General features: G+C 37.9%; 1 protein-coding gene across 3 annotated transcripts in view; it reads right to left on the bottom strand.

Annotated features, from left to right (window-relative positions):
* Nucleotides 1–24,768, bottom strand: part of PPP2R5C (protein phosphatase 2 regulatory subunit B'gamma) — an 82,862-nt gene that overhangs the window by 43,614 nt on the left and 14,480 nt on the right. For 2 of the 3 annotated variants that reach the window (XM_072864394.1, XM_072864395.1), the window contains exon 3: nt 22,026–22,185. In XM_072864394.1, coding sequence (XP_072720495.1) covers nt 22,026–22,185 — 160 coding nt within the window. Of the gene's footprint in view, nt 1–7,690; nt 7,899–22,025; nt 22,186–24,768 lie in introns of those variants that run through there. The other variant, XM_072864396.1, reaches the window with a different exon arrangement.

The following is a 24,768-nucleotide window of genomic DNA, read 5'->3' as shown; positions in this document are numbered from 1 at the left end:
CATTGTTTCCAGCAGCAGAACTCACACATACACTCTTCATATGGGCAAAGGATCTATACAAAGGTAAAAATAACCCTAAGTGAAGTAAGAGGAATAACAGAATGACAGAGTACACAGAGTAAAAGCAGTAACAAGGTAAAATACATTCTCTGATACAAAGTGATTCACAGTAAGTGAAGAGTTAATAAACATGTTGCCATGTTAAATACAGCAGGAGTGATAACTAAGCAACCTCCTTTAAATCTGCTCTTGGTCAAGTATTAAAAACACTCCCCGTGAGCTGCTTCAGTATATCCCATTAAAAACCCCATCAGTCTATGTCTGGCTGTGTACTGTGGCTACGTCTGGATGTCCTTCAAAAAAATCTAGCAAAATTGTACAAGAGGCAATACAGTAACACAGTCATTTGTACCGATATCAGTCCTTTGACAAGTCCTTTGATAATTATCTAATACTAACTGATGAAAATCTTAAGTAAACACTTCACAATCCTATAGATAAGAGAGGCCTAGGTTCATTAACAGAACTGCTGCTTGTTCTTAAGGAAGATGGTCTTGTTTCTCCTTTTTGAGGCAACACTTTTAGAAAGGAACAGTGCATGGGTTTCAAAGCTAACAATTCAGTGTACAACTGGTTAAGCAATGCTAAAGAGCAGCAGTGGCTGAGAACTTGATATGAGGATATAAGAAACTTTTGGCAAGATGGATGACCATGAACTCCAGGAGTCAAGCTGAGTATCAGTGGAGTCCGCGTGGCTTGGTAGGAAGGCACAGGTATCAGCCCAAACACGCAGCTGGTTCTCAGCCCTTCAGATTATCAAATTATAATTGCTCACATGGGAGAAAAGGGAAGAACAAGCATTTTTATCTCCTTTAAATCTCAGCCGAGGTTTATCCATTTGATCCAAAACCAACAACAACTATGACCCACAAGCAGGACAGAAGAAGTGTGATGGACATGGGAAAACCCTTTTTTTGGATTACCAGGAGTGAAAAAAAGTTTTGAAGGTCTTTTGCACAGGAATATTTCCACAAAAGTAGAAACAAGCCTCCAATTTTACAAGTAGCTGTAATTTTTTAATTTAAATTCACTGAAAGAGAATTAGTACGATTCATCACAGTGATGGAAGCATCTCTGAAGAAAATGATCAAGATGTCTACTCTATGTACCTTTCTTCCCAGGAAGATTTTACTCGCACAACAAAGAGTCACCATACCTTAAATGTTTACTAAATTTAAATGTATTGAAGCATTAAAGGAAATTAATATTTAAATAAACATACATGCTCAGACCAGTTAAATTCATATCCTTAAAAATACCTACTTATGTGGAAAATGCAAGATGTGCGTGAAGGTGAGGATTATCATTACACAGAAAATAGAGAAGGATGGACTAACAGCAAAAACGGTAGCACGAAAGGTGACTTTCTGAGATTTTTAGGTATGCTTTCATAATCAGCATAGGCCAGTTCCAGACTATAATAAAACATTAATACCCAAAAAAAGGCAAACTGAACACATGTAACAAATTATGCTTGAAATTTATCAAGTTCTCTAAAAGTGTTAGAAAGTTGGTAAATCACAATTATCCCTGGATTTTTAGACTTTTAACATAATGTTTTTATAATGCAGGAAGATTACCAGAAACATGTTGTAAGGATCTGTGGTAGAAATTACACTGTTCAACATTTTCGTAAACACCACAGAAGATGAACAGCGAGGTCACACAGTTTGTTAATGCAGTATTCATTGTCAGTTTAAAGCTTGTTAAAAAGAGCTACAGAAAAACCTCATGATACTGAGCAAATGAATTCATTCTATTAGATCTTTCCAAAACCTGATAAATGTAAAGAAATGCAAGTGAAATAGCTGACTGTGTACCTTTAGGAGTTCTAGCTTATTCAGAAGATCCTTTTAGAGTTACAGATGTTCTGTAAAACACACATACCTGCCACAATTTTTTTTTTTACTATTGCTAAGCTGCTAACAGAATATTAAGAAATTACAAAACATCCTTTTAGTGTGCCAATATTTTTAATACTGCATGTGGTTCCAGTCACCCATCTTTAACAGTTTGCAAAAACATGATAAGAACAATTTAAAACGCTGTAACACCAAAAATTGAGAGTTAACACAGAGATAAAAGTACTACTAATAGGCATGGTGGCACCAAACATATTAAAAAGTCTGCCTTAGTAATTGAAGGGAAAAGCAGCAAAAAAAAAAAAGATCGTTTACAATAAGAATATTGCTCTTCAAATTTTAAAAAAGTACATTAAAATTGATATTGTAATATTTTTAAGTGACAGTAAAGGCCACTAATTTTTAGGTCCCACATGCAACAAAGAATGATAGAATCATAGAATAATTTTCACCAGAAGGGACTGTCTCATTTCTTCTAGCCTAGTTCCCCACTCAAAGCAGGGTGAGCTAGATAAACCCGGCTGCTCATGGCACTGTCCAGTCAAGTTTTAAGTATCTCCAAGCACAGAGACTTCACAGCCCCTTTTGGAATCTTGTTCCAGTGTTTAACCACTTTCACAGAGAAAATGTTTTCTCCTTGTATACCATTGCAACCTCCTGTGTTGCAACTCGTATTGGTTACTTTTCACTCAATCACTGTGGACCTCTGAGAAGAGCCTGGCTCTGTCCTCTATACCCTCCCATCAGCTAGTTGAAGACAAGATCTTTCCTTAGCCTTCCCTTCCTCAGGCCAAACAAACCCAGTTCTTTCAGCCTCCTTTTGTACATCATGAGATTGATGGCTACTGTTCTGCATGCTGAATTTGGTCTGTATTACTTCTGAAGTATGAGCTTTGGCCTCTGCTTCCCATTTAATTACAATTCCTGCAAAGCAAGAGCCTTCATGATTTTTAGCAAGTATGGTTAGACAAAAGTATCTTCAGGTCAATTATTTTTCAAGAAAAAGAAACACATGCTGGGTTCTTTCTAAAATGAAAGTGCCGAGCTCTTCTCCTTTAAGAAATAAATTGCATACTTCAGGTTTGAATGCAATATGCAGCTCACTTAAGTTGTTTCCTATGTTTACACATTGTCAAAAGGGACTTGACCTTTCACAGCCAAGTATGAAAATACAAAGTAAGTGGAAATGCACCTTGCAATAGCTAGATAGCACTTGGTTGCCTTAAGAACCTGACAGTAGTTCATGGTGATCAGGTAACCTTTCAGCTCCAGATCAAAGGTGGCCCAAGCTCAGGGAAAACGCCACCGACAGGTGCTTGATGCTATGTTGGTACATAGCCCAGTCCAACTCCTTCCCACACAACTTTCAGTATGTCTTGCAAAACATCTTGACAATTATTTTTGCAAAGCATGAACAGACATTACCAATCCTAGCCAGCCAGCAACTAAGCCACTAAAGTAACTTCTATATTCTACTAATTCTGCTATTGCAGACCAGAGCACAGTTTTACCTATATTTTGTTCACCTATCTGTGTCTTGAGTTCATAAAAACACTGGCATTTGGGCTACTTCTATGTTATTGATAAAACAGTATTAAGGGATTTTTTCTTAACAGCATCGAACTGTATTCCTAATGAAAAATGTGTGCCCCCCCGCCAATAGAATGAATTACAATTATTTTATACCTGCAACTGCACTCTGTATTACAGCTACAGTTTTCAGCAAGACAACTCAGTAGACACGAACTGGTAACTGAAGTCTAGTGACAAACGTTTACTGTTTGTCCTAATCCATGCTGCTTTTACAGCTGCTTTCTTTGCTTGAAGTGCTGAGATAGAAATCAAAAGGTCCTGATTCCTTCCCCCAGGCCTCATCTCATTTATGTGGATCCTCCTGTCAGGGCCTTGAGTGCACTTCCATCACCCTAGGGGTTTAGCTGCCAGAAGGGCTCCACAAGGAGAAAGACACATCTTGGAAACACCATCCAGCTCTGCTTCTCTCCTTGTTGCAAAAAGTCTTGAATTCATAATACCTAATAACCCTCTTCTCTGGACTGTCCTAATGGCATCTTCATAGCTAGTGACCTGTCTATGCACAAAGATCCTAAAGGAGTTCCCCACGCAGATATCCCATAACCAGTTGCTCTGGCTACACGATTTGTTTCAGAGTGAACTACAAGCTCAAGTCTCTCTCCAGGATCACAAACCACAGTAGTTAGTCCACAGCAATAATGGCTGCTCAAACTGAAATTGTGATTTTCTTGGAATCTCTGGATCATTTCAATACAAGGTAAGTTTTCAGTTCACCATGATAACCAGTGACAAGCAGCTCAGTTGACCATTATGCACTATCTTTGTACTCCAGAAAGATCAATGCAGCAGTAGCAAAACTCAGATCTCCTGGAAAGCCTGTTGCAGGTGGAATGACCAAGGGCTCACTACCCTAGCAGGCCAAACACTCTCACTGAGCCAGTGCTTTCAGCACAAGCAAATAACATACAGTAATGGCTCCATGCCACCTGCGTTCAGTGTGGATTAGGTTCTTTTTGGTGCTTGGTATTTTCCAACAACAGGTCCAAAGTCATCTTCTGCAGACCTGATTTCTACACATTGGTCTTGAACAACTGCCAACAGTCTCTGGTTGTGACAAAGGGCATAGTCTCCCAGTACCTGAATGAAGAAAGGAAAGTAGGTGTACTGACAGTGATCAGGGTCAGCCAACAGTCTGGTGGTGGCTGAACAAGTCCACAGTGAAGAGGCACACCAAGCCGGGTAGTCAACACATCAGGATCCAGATCAGCGAGTTAGGTGGCTGGACAACCACATAGCTACAACCTAGCTGAAGCAACAACCAAGGCCAAGGGCTTGAGCTTAAAGACTGAGTGAAAGGGGAACCCCAACAAGACTTCTCACAGCTCTTTCTACAGCAGTCTGACTCAAGATTACACGGCTGCACCATATCCAAGATGACCTTGAGCACTGGCAGCCAAATGAACTGCAGAGGACAGTGTATTTGGAGCTCTGACACCTCCCATCCTACAAATACCTACTGCTCCTCTGTATTGGTGATGGTGCAGATATCAGGGACAGCAACAGCAGTCAATGAAATTCTGACACCCTTATTTCCTATTCACAAGACTCATAACATCATTTTTAAAAACCACTTGCATCTGTTTTTCCAACTGTGTTGTTTCAGCAAAGCTGTGAGTAGCCCAGACAACAAAGCTGTCTGCAGTTCAGGAGGGGCAGGAAGAAGGGGAGCAAGCTCCCATCCCATGCCGGATCAGAAGATTTCCTTTGTATTCTGCAAACATTACATACTCCATATGATCTAGGTACAGAAAGTGCTTTAGAATTAACTTTAAAAGCAACATTGCAATTTTTATTTTCAAAAAAGTCCTGATAGTGTAGACCACAAGGCTTCACAGATTTTTTTAAAATTAAGATTAAGGCCAAATATGGTACCTACGATATAAGGGTAAAATAAAATACAATACATCATCTCAAATTTTAGTTTAAAGATTATATTAAATTGGTGATAAAGCAGTACCTTCTCTATTACAAGAAACTACACCTACTAGAAACAACTGAGGGGCTTGTGCCTCCCCTCCCTTTTGACATTTAAGTTTTAGCTATTATAGCTGCAAAGAGGAGTACTTCTACTAGAAATTTAATCCCATACTGCAACAGATGTAAAAGGACAACTTTAAAAGTAGCATGGATTGGGACAAACAGTAAACATATGTCACTAGGCTTCGGAGTTACCAGTTCATTTTTAACTGCTAATAATTTTGCGTGTATTGCTCTGACAGGCTTCATTTTGGAGGCCTATCAGTACTGGTAACATCAGAGCAGCTAGTGAGATGAGGTACACACATAAAAACCAAAGCAATTTCTGTATGCATGTATGTATGGAAGAGATGCTTTTCCTCTCCCAGCATCAAGAAACTCCTCTGGGCTATAGTACCAGAGATCCATTCAATTTCCTATCACCTGAAAAATGCAAAACAATCTCCCAGTTATTCCTTAATTGCTTACAAGAAGTTTACTCTCATCACCCATTTAAAAAAAAAAGAAAGAAAAAAAGCACCACACCAAACCACGAAACCCCTTAAACACTACTTTACTACTGTATTATCCAGTGCACCAAAAATTTAGGTCTTAGGAAAGTAAGTTTCAGAATAGTTTCTTAAAATCTGTTGCTTCCACAATTATGTATTTGATTGGAGCAACAACAGGGATAATAAATTCACTGACAAGAACCTTGTTATCATATTGAGACAAAGGATTATTAAGGTTCATTGTGATAACATTTCCTCATTCTGATTCCAACCTTCGTTTATTTCCCTGACTTGCACCTTTAAAAGATGGTTCTTCTCCCCTTCCAAAAGGCAGCATCCATTAGAGAATGAAGGTGATTTGCACAGAGTGAAAAGCAAAGACCCATCTACAGGTCAGGCAGTTGCATTTATATTCCCTTGACAAGTACTGTCCCTATTCTAACTCAATGGAATTTTATTGCATTTCCCCCCCACTCACACACCAAAATTAGAGTCTTCTAGAATACATCCAGTTCCACTTCAGACAGAGAGGATATGGCTCTTTTAAAAGGTAAAGAGCAATCATGAATTCTTAATATATGAAGGCCAGTGCTACTGCTTAAAGGAGCAGGCTCCTGAACACTTAGGGTTTTTTAAACTTTCAAAGCAAAATTTTTTCAGTCTATGGAATATTAACAAAAAAAAATACTCTTTTCAATGCTAACAGCTAGCCTACACCAGTGAAAGCTGAGAAGCAAAGGTAACTGAGAACGGTATCAGCTGTGTTTCTTGCATATAAATGCCATTGTTCAAGGTGTGCCGATCCCAGCTAATACATGTTCTGCTTTCACAAAAAGTTCTAAACCAAAACCACCTTAAGGCAGACAATAAAAAAAAAAAAAGCTTTGGTTTGTTAACAGCCAGCTAAAAATATACACAGAAAACCCCCATAGCAATGCAAAATTTTACTAACTGCAAAAATACTGAACAAGAGATACACACTCAGTATTAAGCAAAAGTGTCATACCAACATGTGTTTTCCCAGTGAATTATATAAAATGTAGATTCGCAATGCACTAATTCTATAAACCCAAAGGAACATATTCTGTGAAGAAATTTAACATCCAAAACTGCACAAAGCCATAGGCACATAAGAGCTTGCTTGTTAAAGCCGAACCACATCTCTTCTAGGAAATGCCTTCTGAATACATAAAGGATATTTTCATAACAAATGTCACATCTCTTCCCCCCCTTCCTCCCCAACAACACTCCCAATTCTTTTACAAGCTGCAGTGGGTTTTAAAGGAGCTCTATCTGAACGATTCACACAAAACAGGCTTTGAAGCACACCAAACGTTTGCCCTTATTCTACGGAAACTGTACAGCGATAACTTGGCTCTTCCCTCCCCCACTCAGTACCTTTCTGGGGTAGTGACTTCACATCCTTTGACATCAGCACGGCTTGAAAGGGGGATGGGAGAGTTACGGCAGAAGGCAGTAAAACCTGCTTTTAACTATGCATGCAATGCCTCTACGAATTCTTAAATCTTCCCAAAACGCATTTACTGGCACACGGGTTTCGATCTCCCCCGGTTTTCCTGCGGCTGTAACAGACCGAAAGGGACTGGGCTACAAAGGACTTCCTGCTCCCCTCACCGCAGCACCACAATAGCCATTTATTAGCTCGCCAGAGGGTCGCGATTCACTCGCACACGCACAATAACTCACCTCTAATATGCAAAAGGGCCACGGGCTGGAACGGCCCATTGGAATTGGCTGCGTCAACCACCATCCTGCTGCCAGCTCTGTTACATGTCAACATCTAGGCTCCAGCAGGCAAGGCAATGTATTCCTTAAGGCAAGAAACCAGCCTCCATTTTAGTTTAAAAAAAGACAGAAACTGAAGCGCTCTGCAGCTGGAGGGAACTGGCTAGTTAGTGATGTCAGCGGGCGGGAGCAGCCCCATTGGCTAACGGCAGCAACTTAAAATGACACTGAGGAGGCCGCGAATGAGCGGGGGCTGGTGCGGGGCTGTCACCGCGCTCCTGCGCCGGCCCCGCGCCTCCCGCCGCCGCCCGCCGGGCCGGGCCCCAGCAGAAGCGGGGCTTGGAAGCCGCAGCCTGAGGAGGTGACGAGCCTTCCGCCCTTGTCTTCTTTAAAGCAGGATGGTCTTACTGCTGCTCTATTTCCCCCGCAGATAACACTCAGTGCGCACCTGCTAGAAAGAGCGCATGCCTTTTTTTTTCTCCCCTTCCTTCCTGAAAAAGCCAAAAGCTTCATCTTTCCTTCAGTGAGGTTGCCAAGAACTGCTAAACTGCAGTTCAACTTAACCACGGAAAAACACAGCATTACGAGAAACATCTGCAACTTTACCTTTCAAGAGCCATATTAAAAGGTGATTCACAGTAAGAATTAGTAGTAGTAGTGATTTGTAAGTATAAAACCTTATAAGCAGTCCTGTGAACTATTTTATGACTGGTTGCTAATATGTATATATTTTTATTCATAACATACAGATGACATTCAGGAGATTAAAATCTCATTTCATGCTCATCTGAATATTCCTTTCAATCTAGAAACGGATCTATCTTAAGTTTAGTGTAACATTGGTAAACTCGGATATTGCAAACCTCAGGTTTTCCTTTCTAGAAAGTTCAGTCACGATTAATAATAATAATAAATGGTTACTTAAAACCTGAAGTATTGCAGCAGTAAGAACCAATATATAGGCATATGGAAACAGTTTTGCTGCATAATCCCAGAAATACAAAAAAAGCACATCATAAAAATTTCTAAACTTTTTAGTCAAATTACTTAAGGTATTTGGAACAAAACTGTAAGCAACTTTTTCTTTATCTATGGCACTTGCACATGTATTTTTACAGTGAGCTATCTGAAGGACCATTTTGTCTCCTGGCTACCTCACCTCTGGGAGTGAAGGTCAGAGAAACAGGCAATGTTATACTTGTACCATCTCCAAATCTGTGCTTCTTCTCAAATACTATTTGCACCAATATGACACCTTTAAATATTTAATTAGTTGATTTATGACACTGTCCTAACTTATATCTGCTCAAAAAAGGAGTACAACAAAAAAAGAGAAAGAGACTTTTCCATTAGGTAATTTGCTGATGAAAATTTGGAACAAAAACAAATTATAGGACATATGCATACCTGGTTAGAAAAATTATATCGCACTACAATAATACACTGTCAAAGGTGAGTTAGAGCTGTACTGAATATTATTGAATTGGATGAAGGGAAAAGACTAACTGGGATATAAAAAAAGAGGGATATTACCCATAAGACACATGAAGAAATAAATTGGATTTACTGATCAAGATTCACTGAAATGGCCCGATTTGAAGTAGTACCTCCTGGATGTCATAGTTGAAGAAGGATGTAAACCTGACAAGAACACCCAAAGACAACCAATCTAGAAAATATTACTTAAAAAAAAATAAAGCTGCTCTGTTTGGTGTGGTGTGGGTTGTTGGGTTTTTTTGGTTGGTTTGGTTTTTGTTTTGGTTTGGTTTTTTGATAGAAAGGACTAGACTGAGACTATCCAAGTATTTAAAAAAGTAATTATGCAGATGAAGGGAATTAGTTTTTCTACATTCACTACAGACAGTAAATTCTTCCTACATCAAGGAAGATTAGGTTAGATATTAAATGAAATCCTCTCACAATAAGCATAGTGAAACAAGAGACTGCAAACTTCCTAATAATTTGAAAAAATGGCCAAACATAATGAGTGATATAAATGTAGTTGATCCTGCTTTTGAAAACATCAAAATGGACTACATGAGCTTCTGATGCCTTTTTAAACCTTTTCCCTAAGACTACAGAGATTCAAATTATTTGTCCTTCCAGTCTAGGCAAAACCGGGGAAAGTGTATTCTCAAAAGTGTCAGGTTTTATATCCGTACCTCCCCTGGGTGTACCTTAGATGTGGAGTTTTAGTCTTACAAAACAAAAAGCTACCATAGAGATATGCCTTTAACAAAACTAGATTTAAAAACAAAACCAAGACTGACCTCAAACAAAGTTTTCTACAAGATCTTGATGGATGAAGGAGAAAAGAAAACTGAAGAACAACTCAGATAAACAGAATTTTCTTACAAAATTCTGCATATGAAAATACTGCAAAAAATTCTTTTCCCCATCTCTAAAGTACAATTAGACTGTTCTATAGTGATAAGCCACAGTGTGAAGCAGCAAAAATTAGGTTTCAAATTCCAGTTTATCTGGTAACCACATCTGTAACATGCAGCTGCTCTATCTGTCCTCCTCTCTACTCATGTCTTTGCTTTAATGGTCAACTGCTGCTTCTGTCTCTTTGAAACTCCCTGCAAAGATTAAAATGGGTATGAAGACTGCTGGTACAATGGCACACAACTACTGTACTGGAACACATTAGAGCAAAAAGGGAATGTTATTTAGTTACAGTGCCATTTCCTATTTTATACATAAGCATGGCTTGAATAGTTGGAGGTTCATTAGCAAATTTTAGGTAATGGTTTGAGTCAACCCTCCTACATTGTCCTCCACTAAAGAGAGTAAGTGTGACATTTGCTGCGCTAGCAGCAGTATTGGCAGAACACTAAGACATATTCAAGTAAGTTTTCTCTTGCAAGATACACATATCCTGTTCACATTTCTTCCTCTTTGCAGGACTGTTTTACATCTGAGGCCAGTACTTAGCAAACTACCATGAAACTGGTTCAAACAGCCATAATTCAGTATATTTCTGGTGTGCTTCCTGACAGGACAGTAGTGGAGTTGAAGAACTTTAATCTTTATAAGACCTTTTGCTCATTAACACAATCTGGTACCTTCTCACCAGTCGTACAGATTGAGAGGTACATTCTGCTCAGGAGGCTTGTATACCTTCCCTTTGTTTCAGCCTTAAAATATTTGATTTGCCAAAGGAAAATATTTACTTAAGTTGAATTATTTTGAGCAACTTCATTTGGGAAAAAAATTGCAAAGAAAATTGAGTTAGGAATTGATTTACTAATGGGAAGGGAAAGAGTATTAGTGCAAGTGGAATGGAGCTAGTGAATATCAATGGGAGGAGGAAGAGGTTACTTGAACAAATTTATGAAGACACTTCTGTTGCAAGAGAATCAAAAGCCTTATTAACTTTGGCTACCCATTTTTAGTACTAAATTAATGAAAAAACATATTGACAATATAGTAAAACTGTACCTATTACAGGTTTCCTCTGAACCCTGCTCATTGCTTCTAACTTCCTGATGATGGGAATGAAGGAAAATCCTGTAAAGTTCTCAGGATATAATTAAATATGTTACATTTAAGATACAGCACTATAGCTGGTGAATTCTCTTTACACTGGGAGGCTATGTAGTATTTCTTTCAAAACAAACACTCCATTTGGCTTGTGATTTAAAAAACAACCAATGCCACACCCCACCCCCAACAACAAATTCACCTGCCCAAAGGTGAATTTTACTTCCATTCTGAACTAGCTACTATTCTAACTGATAGTGACAGAATCAACAACATATAAGATAATAGAAGTTAATCCAATTTTAATTTACATGAAGACACCTTGGGACAAAGTTGGTTACCTTTCAGACTATATAAGGACTTTTCTTTTTTGGATTGGGGGAGGAGGGGGCTATTTAGTCTGAACTCCCAGGTAACTAAAGGCATAATTCCACAACTGCTGAAGTTGCTACTCCTCAGTGACCTAAGCCAGCCTAGCTGCAGACTGCTTCAGTCCCCTTCTTGCATTCCCCTTTGCTTTATTTTGTTCTCATCTGCTTTAGCAGTCATCAGACCCACAGCTGAGTTAGTTTAGTCCACCAACAGAAGAGAAGGCCACTTACTTTGTTGTTAGGTTGGTTTTCTGTTAACTTAGACTGTGTTCCACGGCAGCCCAAGCTGAACTAAGTCTGTATGAGCTACTGCTGCAATCCCACCTCTTCTGAGGCACATGTGCACAACCGTCCAAAATTGTTGTATGAGGGCTTTGTGCAGCTGCATGGTTGAACCAGATTAGGAAACTGAACAGAGTTAAAAGGAGAAGGAAAAGAGTTAGTATGAGCCATGCTGATTCCATTATCTGGTTCACCAGACAGCCACCCAAAAAAGGGACAGGCATAAACATGACTCACTGAATCACAGAATACCAGGTTGGAAGGGACTCAAGGATCATCTGGTCCAACCTTTCATGGCAAAAGCATGGTCTTGACAAGACGGCCCAGCACCCTGTCCAGCCAAATGTTAAAAGTGTCCAATGCTGGGGAATCCACCACTTCCCTGGGGAGATTATTCCAATGGCTGATTGTTCTCATTGTGAAAAATTTTCCTCCTGTGTCCAATCAGAATCTCCCCAGGAATAACTTGTACCCATTACCCCTCATCTTTTCCATGTGACTCCTTGTAAAAGGGGAGTCTCCACCTTCTTTGTAGCCACCCTTTAAATACTGGAACACGGTGATAATGTCTCCCCTAAGCTTTCTTTTCTCAAGGCTGAACAAACCCAGTTCTCTCAGCCTTTCCTCACATGGCAGGCTTCCCAGTCCTTTGATCATCTTTGTGGCCCTTCTCTGGACCCTCTCCAGCCTGTCCACATCTTTTTTGTGGAGCAGGGACCAAAACTGAACACAGTATTCCAGGTGTGGCCTGAGAAGCACTGAGTAGAGTGGGATAATGAGTTCTTTATCTCTGCTGCTGATGTTCTTGTGGATGCACACAGCATCCTGTTGGCTTGCTTTGCCGCAGCAGCACACTGTTCACTCATATTGAGCTTGTTGTCCACCAGGACCCCCAGGTCCCTTTCCACAGAGCTGCTCCCCAGCCGGGTAGATCCCAGCCTGTGCTGCACTCCTGGATTGTTCTCCCAGGTGCAAGACCTTACATTTGTCCTTGTTGAACTTCATAAGGTTCTTGTTAGCCCACTCTTCCAGCCTATCCAGGTCTCCTGCAGGGTGGCTCTCCCTTCCAAAGTGTCCACTTCCCCACTCAGTTTGGTATCATCGGCAAACATACTGGTAGGACCAACATAATTTACTTTTTTTCCCTCCAGTTATAGCCTAAGCAAAACTTATGATTCTCACAAATGATGTCAGGCTATAGAAAATAAGGGTCTCTTCACAACTCTGAACAATGAGTTACTCGAGGACAATAACTTTGTTTTAGGGGAGAAAAGGCACTGGATACTACACATTCTGGAGGAAAAATCACAGCAATAGGAAGGATACTGGGCTTCTACTACAAGGTTCTGACTCAATTCCAAAGGACAGCCCAAGAGGAAGTTCTTCAAGGAAACAGAGGCAGTAAACACCATGTTAGTACCTTGCTATCAAAAGAAATACACCAATAAGAAAAAAAATCCTTACCTGGATAAATGAAACATATGGACTATCATTTGGCTTCCTTAAAGAATTCCTAAGACTGAAGCATGGCAAAAGATAGTATTCTACCTTCCATGTTGAGAAATTGATAATATTTACTCCTTCTAGTACAGGAAAAACTGATTAAAAGTGGAATTGGCAAACATCTGCCTGTGATTGGATTTGTCTCTATCTGGATTTCCTAATATTTGCATGGTCACTGTAGCACACACAGGCTCAACAGTACCAAGTTCTCCTTCAGCCAATATTGTATATTCAAAAGGTTTTGTAAGTGGGGGTGGGGACAGAAATCAGTAGATATCTGTTGAGTTCAGAACGCTGTACAAGACAAAAAAACATTAGTTACCTTAAAAAGAAATATATTTTAAGAATAGCATCTGATACAAAAACATATTTCCCAGGGCAGATTGCAGAAGCTTGTTTCAAGTCCTGGCACACTATTTCCACCAAGCCCAGTATAAAACCTAACATGTATACCACCAAACTCACTCCTTTCTGTCGCCTTATTACATAGGTCACACATAATTTTCAAGAAATGAAGCATAAAAAGTTACATTTAAGAGTAAAAATTTGAGAGCATGCTAGTTATCCAGCAAACACTGACTTATATTTACATGCATAAATATTGCATTCAATGTTTGATCAGTAGAGATCTTACGAAGGGAGTTTAGTGCAGCAGCAAAAATGTTTAGGTCTGATTATAATGAAAACCTGTGCAATGGAACAAAATGTTCTTTTTGTAAATAAGGGCATAATGAAAGACATTTTAAGAGAGATCTAAACTCTGAAGAGACAGGTTAGAATCTAGAAAATAAGACAATACCACATTTTAAATCTTATTTTTATGGATTCTATCCAAGCTTCAGTGGAAACAAGTTTGGTAGGAAATGCTGCCAGTGACAGATGTAGAGCATTCTTCTAACACTTTCAGCTGCTGACTAATGAGTAGGTGTTTGATAGGGCAGTTGAAATGAAAAATGGCTCATTAATCCAAGCCTATGATTTCATGTAAAGCTAGCTAAAGAAAAAAAAATTCACATACTCAAGCAAAGTATTTTACTCTATAACCTTTTTTTGGTAGTTATTCACTCACTACCTACCATGTTTCTTAATCTTTAAAATGTTACAAAGTAATTCAGACTGGATAATTGCCAAATACTTTAGTATTAATGATTTGATAATCATTAAATATTAAAAGAATTACTCATTTGATAGGTCCTATTTTCCTGTATGAACACCAAACAATTGCCAGTTTTTGCTTTAAGAAATGTATATGCTTACCACACATATATTTTAATAATTCTTCTAAACATTTAGAAGAAAATTAAATACAGGAAAGTCTGTTTATGCAACACTATGATAATGTTTTAAAGATCAAAGTTCAAAAACAAAGTTACTAAATTAACATGGCAAAAAGCCTCCGCAGTTCTTTCACATGATACAATACATACACTCACTGACACCCAACCATACTGACGTAGGGAAGAGCAAGCTTCTGCAGTATTTTCCTATATGGACTTTTTGTTTCAATAAATTCAATAAAATATTAGGCTGCCAAAAATACTATAAAAGCGTGAACGCAGCCAGGACCAGAAGGATAGCACTTAGCATACTGAGTTAGTCCAATGCAGTTCGCGTACAAGGGAGAAGAACATCATCTGTTTCACAAAACTGCATTCATCGATGTTTTTGCATGAGAATTAATTTGTTTTGCCTTTTAAATGCATTACATATTTGGGCAAATTATCTTTTATAGTACCATTATCTTGTTTAATCTGCCATCTTATTTTGCATAAAATACTTTTAGCTAAACAGTGATGCTACCACCTTGCAGCTGGACAAAATTCCTTAATTGCCATGGGCGCACACAAGAAGCACGATTAAACTGGAAAGGCCGAAGTACTGCACCCTTGTTCTCTACCTAATTCACATTGGCAGGAGCAGGTTTCTGTGATGAAAGTGACATTAAACATTGAGATCTCCAGTCTCAACATCTTATAAGAAAAGTGCTCTTCAAAACCCCAAAGTAGTCCCTTACTGCTATGATTCCCATAAATTCAATTATATTGCATATATCCAGTGAGTCTCTTTTGTATCACGAAAATAGATGGTAATTTTAAATGAACAGGTAACACACTCTGCTTGAGTTTGAACTTACCCTGATCTAAGTTTGTGGAAATTACCAACATATATGGTTGAATTTCTCTGCAGCACAGAGAACGATACTTTGCTTTATAATTTGCTTTTTAATTTACCTTGGTAACAGTTTTGCTTACTTATCTGTACTCTACAGTTGAAAGAAACACACAACCACCTTCTATTTCCGACCTCTTGAGAAATTCTCACTTTTTCCTCCTTCCTCATGGTTACAACAGTTTTATCAATGAAAATTTGGTCCAATTGTTTTTTTAAATATCAGAATCTTAAACTGGAATCACCTCTTCTGCAATCTTAATTCATCACACTTTAATATTGTACAGACAATGAAAACAGAGCTATCTCCTAGGCAGCCATTTATGACTTAAAAACATTAGGAAAGCTTTAATAACGCTTGCCTCCCTATCAGAGTCCTGTATCACAGGCAGACAAGTTGAGACACCACCCTGATGTTCTCCCTTTGCACAGAACAGACTCAGAATTTGGCATAGCTCTAAAGTCTCTGCTTGGGGGAAAAAAAAAAAAGAAACCATGCACTCTGCATGAAATGTGCTCAGAAAAATGGCACCCTTATGACCTGTCATGTTCATTATTTCTTTTTTTTTCCCCTCTCTCTCTCCTTTTCTTTTTTTAAAAAATAGATACGACTGATAGTACTTTTAATGTTGAAATCATGCTAAGTCAGAAGACATCTCCACCAGAAGGTCAAAACCAGGGCTGATCAACATGCACAGCAAGATCTTCAACAATGAAATACCAGAATCTGTTTAATCATATCACATGCAGATACTTTACATTAGAAAACTGTGCTGTTTTCTATACTTCTCAGCACTAAAAGTTAGTCTAGATGTTCACATCTGTCAGCGTAGCTCATTTCTTCCTACCCCGATATATACCGTTATAAGAATATTGTATCCACATTTTTTAGATCAAAAATCCAACTCCAAGAGGTAAACAGTAATTCTGTAAATAAATTAGGAACTGTATTTGAAAAAGCTGAATTGCAATCTCCATCTTTAAGATGACATAAAACAATGTTCACTTTTATCGAAAAAAAAAAAACCCAACCAAAAAAACCCCCACAACAAACCAAAACCCAACAAAACAAAAACCACCCCAACCCCAAACCCACGAACAAAACCATGACACTGGCATCACAGCAGTCCTCTATAAGGCTATAAAAGGACTCCTATCCAGCTTTAAAAACATATACAGAAATGCTATGAAAAAGCATATTTTTGAATCATTCCCAAATTTACATATGCATGACTAACACGTTCGTTGGGAAATTTTGCAACACTTCAGAATATTAAGGAGCGCTGACTTTTTTTATTTTTTTCAGATTTATTATTCTAGGACTGACAGAGAACATTATCTTTTAATGAACATTACTTGCAGGTTAAAGTTAGATTTGTGACACAATCGTATTTGACAGTGTATAAAACCTTTTATCTCAGTCAAGGCATCATAATATTGTATTTAAGAATTCTCATTGCAACATTCTCTTATGTGTTGTAGGAATTCAGACCACATCCTTAAAAGTCTCCTCCCTTTGTACATCAGTTATCTCTAAACGCTGCACATTTACACAATTTACTAAAATCAGCACATCCTTGCAAAATAACGTGTACAAATACAAGTACGCTCACCTGTTTGTACAGTTAAAAATCCCTTATAGCATATAAACTAACCGTACATATTGGGCAAGGGAGCATCTTAGAAATACATAATTAGCAAGACTGTACCACGGGGAAAAAAACTGTCAACGTGTAATGGAAGTATTACTAAAATGAGAAATTCTTATGAACAGAAATTCTCATTTTTAATATCATACACATTTTGAATCATTAAACTTAAATTTTGCTTTTCTGTATTAATAGTGTTGAATAGAAGTGAAACACATTTAACATTTAGGTTGCCAGTTAACCAGTTATGAAATGCACCACTGCTAGCTGTTCTATTTTTTTGTTGTTGTTCCTTTTTGATCTTGGTCAATTACTCAGCAAGTCCATCACAGCAGCAACCTCACTCCTGCAGATGCTGACACTTGCACACTACTCTCATTTGGTAAGGGACAACTATATTTTCAGTAAAATCAGAGGGAAAATAGTTTGTTGTTTTTGGGGGTTTGTTGTTGTTGTTTTTTAAAAAAACCCAAACCCAAATGGTTGCAAAAAACATTCCAGAGAAAATTCAGAAAATATTAAGTCTGATCTCCTAATGGTTTAGATAGTAAACTAAGCTTATAGAATTTAGAAATGTTTGTTTGGGAAAATTTTTCTTAATATGCATTTAAGAGAAGAAAAAAAAAAAGGCAGCTAGATCTGGAAGTAAATGCAAGTACCTCATAAAAAAAAGAGATACCCTTCCTTTCCCTCAGCATTAAACCCAGGTAAGTTTTTTGTTTAAAATTTTACAGATTTGATCTGTATGATGGTCTTCAGATACTAACTCCATGAGAGCTGAAGTGAAAGTGTATTATAGCAGCCGTCAAGTGCACAAGCAACAAGCATGCAATTCCTAACATATCAAGACACTCTTAAAAGTTTCCTCTCAAAACTGAACAAACACAGCTAGATGAGTAGTACATATCCATGACATTCAAGCTCTAGAGCTTTTTCCAGTATATAACGTATCTGAGTGTCAGAAGTTCATAGAGGTAACCTAGAATCAAGAACTAAAGTGAATATGACCCATCAACATCACTAGAAAAACTGCCAGTCCACAACAAACTAAATCACAGACACTGTGGAATTATTTGCTAATTAACCATGAAAAAGTTATCCATAACGTAACAATGAATTCAAGCTTCTTGCATAAGGTTGAAGCGAGCAGTTGCAAAGAACACAAACTACTTCAGTGTGTCAGTGGGCAGGTACATACAAGCTCGGATATGGTACATTAATATATTTATTAAATATTCATATTGAACACGTACACTGTTTCTCTCATACAGAACACATTCTTACATTTGTAAACAATTTCAATATATCCTAAGTTACAAACTATTTTCTTAAGACAGCAAAAATAAACAAACTTGTTTCTGAAGGCTGAAACACCCTTTGCCATTTATATTTGAGATAACCAAAGCATTAATCTACAAGTTTTCAAATCATAATAAAACAAAACACACCTTTAAGGCTAATAAGTAATTTTTTTCCAATAAACAACTGAAAACAAAAATCAATTTTCTGTAACTGAAGTACCTGTACTACAAATGTTAGCTAACAAGGAGAACCGGATAAGCAGAAATCAACATACCACAAGTTTGTTGGCAGAGAATTTTTATTTTTTTGGTGAAAATAGGTAAGATCTTTTCAAGGTGTTTGACACCATTCTGAAGGTACTTCTCCAGAGATACTTCTGGGTTATCTGTGTGCAGACAAGCTACCTATTCTACCTGAACTACATCAGATGGCATTGCACTGTGCTGCAGGGAGCTTCGCCAGCTTGCAGCTTTGCTAATACATGGATCTCGATGCTCCACAAACCAATTGCATCACAGACTTCTCTTTTCTATGTTCATGTCTATTCTTAGAGCCTCTTAAAGCATAATTTATTTCCTTTTCTTTTTGCATTATCTGAGCTATCCTGCTCCTCCATTTCCTGCATAAACTGAGGGTGTACAGTGTTAATCATAAGCTGCTCCAATGAATATATTGGAGCATACCTCACTAATACCAGTCACCAGGGCAAACAGGCTGGTATTTCTGGAAGCCTATCACCAGCACTTTTGTGCAACGCCCAAGAGAAAGTTTGCAGCATGCCTGAAGACCAAAAATTAAGACTATTTCAGATTAAAAAGCAAAGTATTTCCTAAATAAGAAACCTTGATGAAAATCCACTTTCGCTGCTCCTCCTTTCCCTTCCCAGTATTTCAAGTGATCTGCTGACCTCAACTCCAGCCCTATGGCACAGAAGCAAGGTGGTTATCTCAGCAATACCACAGGCCATTTAGAGCTTACCAGTTACGGGCTTTCACAGATCTAATATAGATCTTCAAGTATGCGAAGACAACCCCATTCCATACATGGTGTTTAAAATACAATCTCACGTGAAGTACATCACACCACACAGTATTCAACCCAAAATTTATGAAGAAAATACACATCTCTTGGTCTACTACAGATAGAAGAAAGGTTTCCCAGGTACTGTAGTCATAGAAATATAGCCACCTGTTACAAATAACTGGAGTTTGAAAGCTGGAAGCCGGTTAAACACAGCTAACCTGAAGGAACACTATATTCTTCCCAGCGCTTCATAAAAGTCAAACCCACCTTAATCATCTCAGTCCTTTAAATTATAGCCTGCCAGTTTGCTTTAACTCCTGTCCAGACACAGACATTAAACAACACACAGCTGTCCAAAGAGAAAGTTTCCCAGCTTCACTTGACCCACTGAACGCACATCAAGTCATGTATCTATGTACACATTAGGAGAACAGGGTGACCGGTCAACAGCATTCTCAGCAGCCCTAATAGGTGTGAATTAAGTCACGAATGAGCACGCGTAGAGATCACAGCAACTATACAGACACTTGCTATGATCCATGAGTCTGGGCATAGCTTTATCTTTAGTAAAGGTAGCAATTACTACCCATCACTAGATCAGCAATTGCACCAGTGTTTCATAACAAAGTTTGACCCTCGACAGCCTGGGGACACACATACACCATCAGACATGCATCAGACATCCACCAGAGATAAGCTCAAGGTCTTTTCTTTCTTTTCACTTCAGATTGGGTGTAGTGATTGCAGACTGAAAGGCAAGTGTTGTGCACATGCACAACAATACTTCTACCATTTCTTCACATCTAGGTACGCTGCATCAAGAACAGTAGAACACTCTCAGAACATACCTTATGCAGTTTTTAAGACTTACACCCCCCCAAGTCCAAGCAGGCATTCTTCTGCCCTTCATTGGCCTACTAGTTTAAACTGCAACAGAGCCAAGGTGGAAACTGATCTAAAACTTCACCCTACCCGCTGTAAGATGGATTACTTTCCCCCTCTCCCATCTGCTCATTTTTCTCATTTCCAGCTCGTTGTCCACTCTGCTTCTCATTGAATGCTCAGTTCTAGTCTCCCTAAGCTGACAGTCCCAGGCACTCCCTAAACATACTACTTAAGATAGGACAAAATGGAGATTCTAGACCAAGTAAGAAACATTTTTCTTTGCGGCTGAGTTTTTGAACAAAAGGTTATGCCAGTCAATGAGGCTGTATACATAACTTTTTATAAAAATCACTACTTTCATTCAGTGTCATTTGCTTATGTTACACCCTGGATGTGACAGCTTGTGCATGAACCTACAATGTCAGTTTAAAAAAATAGGACATATTATTCATAATCTGTGGTGCTAAATATTCTTATTTACAAATTTAATAAAATAGATTGAAATTCACTAATTAAACAAACAGCAGTTAAGTCTTGAGATATTTTAAGCAGCATCTTGTATATAGACTGCTATACTAACATGATGGACAATATTTCATATTCTTTTTGTACAAACAGTATTGTGTGAAGAGAAGAATGTTGCAGTCTGGTTTGATCTGTATGAAAAGCAGTATAATTCACATGGGCTAAGAAGCTGGGTTTCTTATTTTCAAGAAACACTAATGCATTATATCAAGAAAACAATGACTGGAGGAAAAAAGTCTTATCCCTTGACATTTTCACATTGCCTACAACAGTACTACTTAACATTTCAGCAATCTATTAGGCTTTCACTGCCAACTTTGAAGACTGGAAAGCAGTATGCATCACACTCCAACACAGCTTTTTTTTTTTTTAAATAATCCTTCAGAGCAAATCAGTTGCTCATAAGCAACAGATCAGTACATCTGACCACACCCAGAAGATTCTATCCTAACACTACTACAAGCTACCATAAGCACGCTATGCAAACATGTATCTACACAACAGACAGTAGCTAAAATAAAGATGATAAAAGCCATATTAGTAAGAGAGGACGCATCAATTGTCATCATCTTTTCATCACAGATGGCAGTAAATATAATCCTAAAAGATCACAAAGCTTTAAAATTGACAAAGGAAAAATTCATATTCACTAAAAAGATGCCACTATGCTTGAGCCATGCTCAGGAAAACCAGACCAATAAATAGCAATAGACCAGGTCTTCTCACAATGCCAAGAGATATTTTAGTACAAACAAAGTAGGGTTTGAGCATGCTGCACTGAGGACAGATGACTGATATTTTGCATAGAGAGTCCCAATATTCTGCTTTTATGTGAAATGAGCGAATATACTTTCACACAGACATTTCTGGGTTGAAGAAACTTAGATATTTCCTATACAACACAATGGAAGTCCTCATATAAGGAATGAAAGAAAAAAACAACCAGTGTGTTTGAACATGCAAGTATGTGCAAGTTTGCACATGTGTATACTTGATATATAATGTATGCTGTCCAGATATAAGTAGTATGATAGTTGAGATGCTTCTCTGTCTTATGCCCAAGATCCCCCACAAGAGTTATTCTAATTTAGAAAGACATACCTTTTAAAGCTGGCAGTTTTTGAAGCTCCCTGTTATTGCTAACATTAAACCTTGAAGAACTCTGCCACTTTTCCTTCTTCAGTACTGTCTGTGGTGCTGGTACTTTGATTTTGGATAGTTGTGCTGGGGGAGGAGTGCTGTTTGATTTTTTGTTTGACACCTGTTCAAAAATAAATTAAAGCAGTTAATTGCAGCTGAACTTAGAGAGAAAATCTTCTAAAAAGCTATTTTTGTTACAGAAATAAATTAAGCAAAATAAGCTTTTAATCAAATTGCTCTATTCATCATCCTCTGAATGTACAGTTATCTAACTCTTCTGTTCCCTCTTTTCAGTGTTCATTTCTGTACCACAGCCCTCATAGATGGAAACAGATCACCTTGTTACATGCACTGACCCATTTATTTGAAGTTATTAGCCAACTGAAAATGAATTTTCAAATAGTGTAGTTCCTCAGCTACTCTTACCTTTTCTCTGAGAAGTCCAGGTCTCCAAAGTCTTTTGCTGTCTAACTTCAACTTCAAAGGGATCACAGGACTGTGCCTATTACAGCAGGTGAACCTTTCACTGCCTATTTGTACTGTGCCTCATTGCTGGAGTCTCAAGCTTGGCTTAGGACATTCAGGCTTTGATATAAAGTTAAAGGAGCGAGTCTTACTATTGTAGTAGGTTCAGCAGCTTCTAAAACATACATGAAGATTTGTAGCAGTTTACTGCCTACTCAGAGCAAGTTGCTTTTACTGTAATAATCCTTATCAGATTGTCACTGTACATCTATATGAAGTAAATAACATAAAACCAGGAAAATGGTTCCCACCTATAGGTTTCCAATTTGCTGTTATTTCCCAGACTACACTTGACAGTGCTCTCTCTCAGGCTGAATAAAATGCATCATAAACAAAAGCCTGTCAGAACTTGTGATGCTGCCTTTCTCATTCCTTTTCTGAAGTAGGAAAAGTAGGTAATAGTTAACTTTTTACATATTAATAATTTCATTACTTTCTTTAGAAGAATGATAAAACATCTAGGAGTGACCTACACTAAGAATATAGAAACAGCTGAGCAGGAAATCTTACTGCAAGTATTGTAATTCATTTTACTGTAATTCAATTTGCTGTAGAAGCCTTTCAAATTTGCAAACTATTTTACACTGAAGCACACACACGTGAAAATACACCTTGGCACTTTTCTCTTACAGGAAAGACCATATTCTCCTTTTCAGGAAGTGCCCACGTGATAAGAAATAGGAAAAAAATTAGATGGGAATGGGATTCAGGATGGAGACCAAGTGGTAATACTGCTACTTTGGCAGTTTGAATGGATTTAATTAGAGTTTTGTTAAGTATAGTAGGTATGAAAGCAGTGTTTCTTTCCTGCATGAAAGAACATCAATGGTATTTTCATAGGCGTATGGCTAAAACAATAGAAACCACTTTTCTTCATGTTCTAAAAAGGATTTCCAGAATAGCTTATTCATCAGCAATTTCCATATGGTCTGGGAGCGTACACATTCAGCGCACATGGAAATGTTACCATACATAAATTTATCTACCTTTAGAGTCTAAGACAGTAATTTTATTCAAATTTTGTTCTAGTACCATAACTTGGAGAAATGTATATGCTTCAGGAATAGATTAACATTTGTGTTATATTATACACACAGTATTTAATATACTGAAGATATGGCTGAAAGCAACATTTAGTTTTCATTGAACACATTTAAGATGACCATTTTGCGGATTTAATATTATAATAGCAAAATCCCTTGCAGCCTTATAGAACAAGTAAGGGGAGACCATACACTGAACACCAGAAGTCTTAAGTTACCAAAAATACTCTAGAACTTGTTTCAGTAAAAATGACACACATCAGCAAGTTAAAAGCATTTATGTACAAGTAATACCTGTTACATTGCATTTTTCAGACTATTTCACTTTTTAATCCCAAACACTAAATGCTTAAAAATCTTTTTGCTGAAATACAAGTGATCTGCAAGATCACTTGCAGATTTTATCCATTAATTCAAGTTTTTTAAAAAAGCGTTCCAAATGAAATTATGAATAGACTAAGCAAAAAGAAAAACAGCACTAAAAATTAGGAAGCAATGACTTACCATGTATTAAACAATAAAAGCTAATTAAGATCCATTATAAACACTATTACTGCACAGGATTCTATACTTTCAATATTGCACTTGAGCCTAATGGTGTTTTTCTGAACCAGCTATCTTCCACTGCCACCTGGTTTTTGTTCCTTACTTGGAACAGGAAAAGCCGTTTTCCTGTTTCCTCTATTCCCAAACAAAATCTCAATTTCGAATTAACAAGTGCTCACATGTGCCTGCACGCTATGGTATCTTAAGGTAACACACACCTCAGAGAACCAAGTATTCTAAATAACAGATAAATTCTAAAATTAGCCAAAAGTGGTTATTTAAGAGAATGGGTAACATTTCCAATTAGAAATGTTGAAGGAAAGCATTTTTTGTTGCTATGGCAACTTCCCATCTAGCAGTGACGACTCCAGCGTAATTCTAGCCCTGAATCACTGGCCAATTTATCCAACAGATTTCCTCCTCCTTTCTACCATCAACCATGATCATCCCTGCTTTTCAGTCATGCTCCAGTCCTTCAGATAGCACATACCACAACGCTGCTGAAACAGTTTCCAGTTCATTATTATTTGAATACTACACTGCACAGCTGTACCCAATGTCCTCTGCAAGTGGCACTATGGTGCTACTGT

This window comes from Ciconia boyciana, chromosome 6 (genome assembly GCF_034638445.1).
Source record: "Ciconia boyciana chromosome 6, ASM3463844v1, whole genome shotgun sequence".
Classification (NCBI taxonomy): domain Eukaryota; kingdom Metazoa; phylum Chordata; class Aves; order Ciconiiformes; family Ciconiidae; genus Ciconia; species Ciconia boyciana.
Note: the sequence above shows the minus strand (reverse complement) of the source record. Positions and strands in the feature narration are given on the sequence as shown.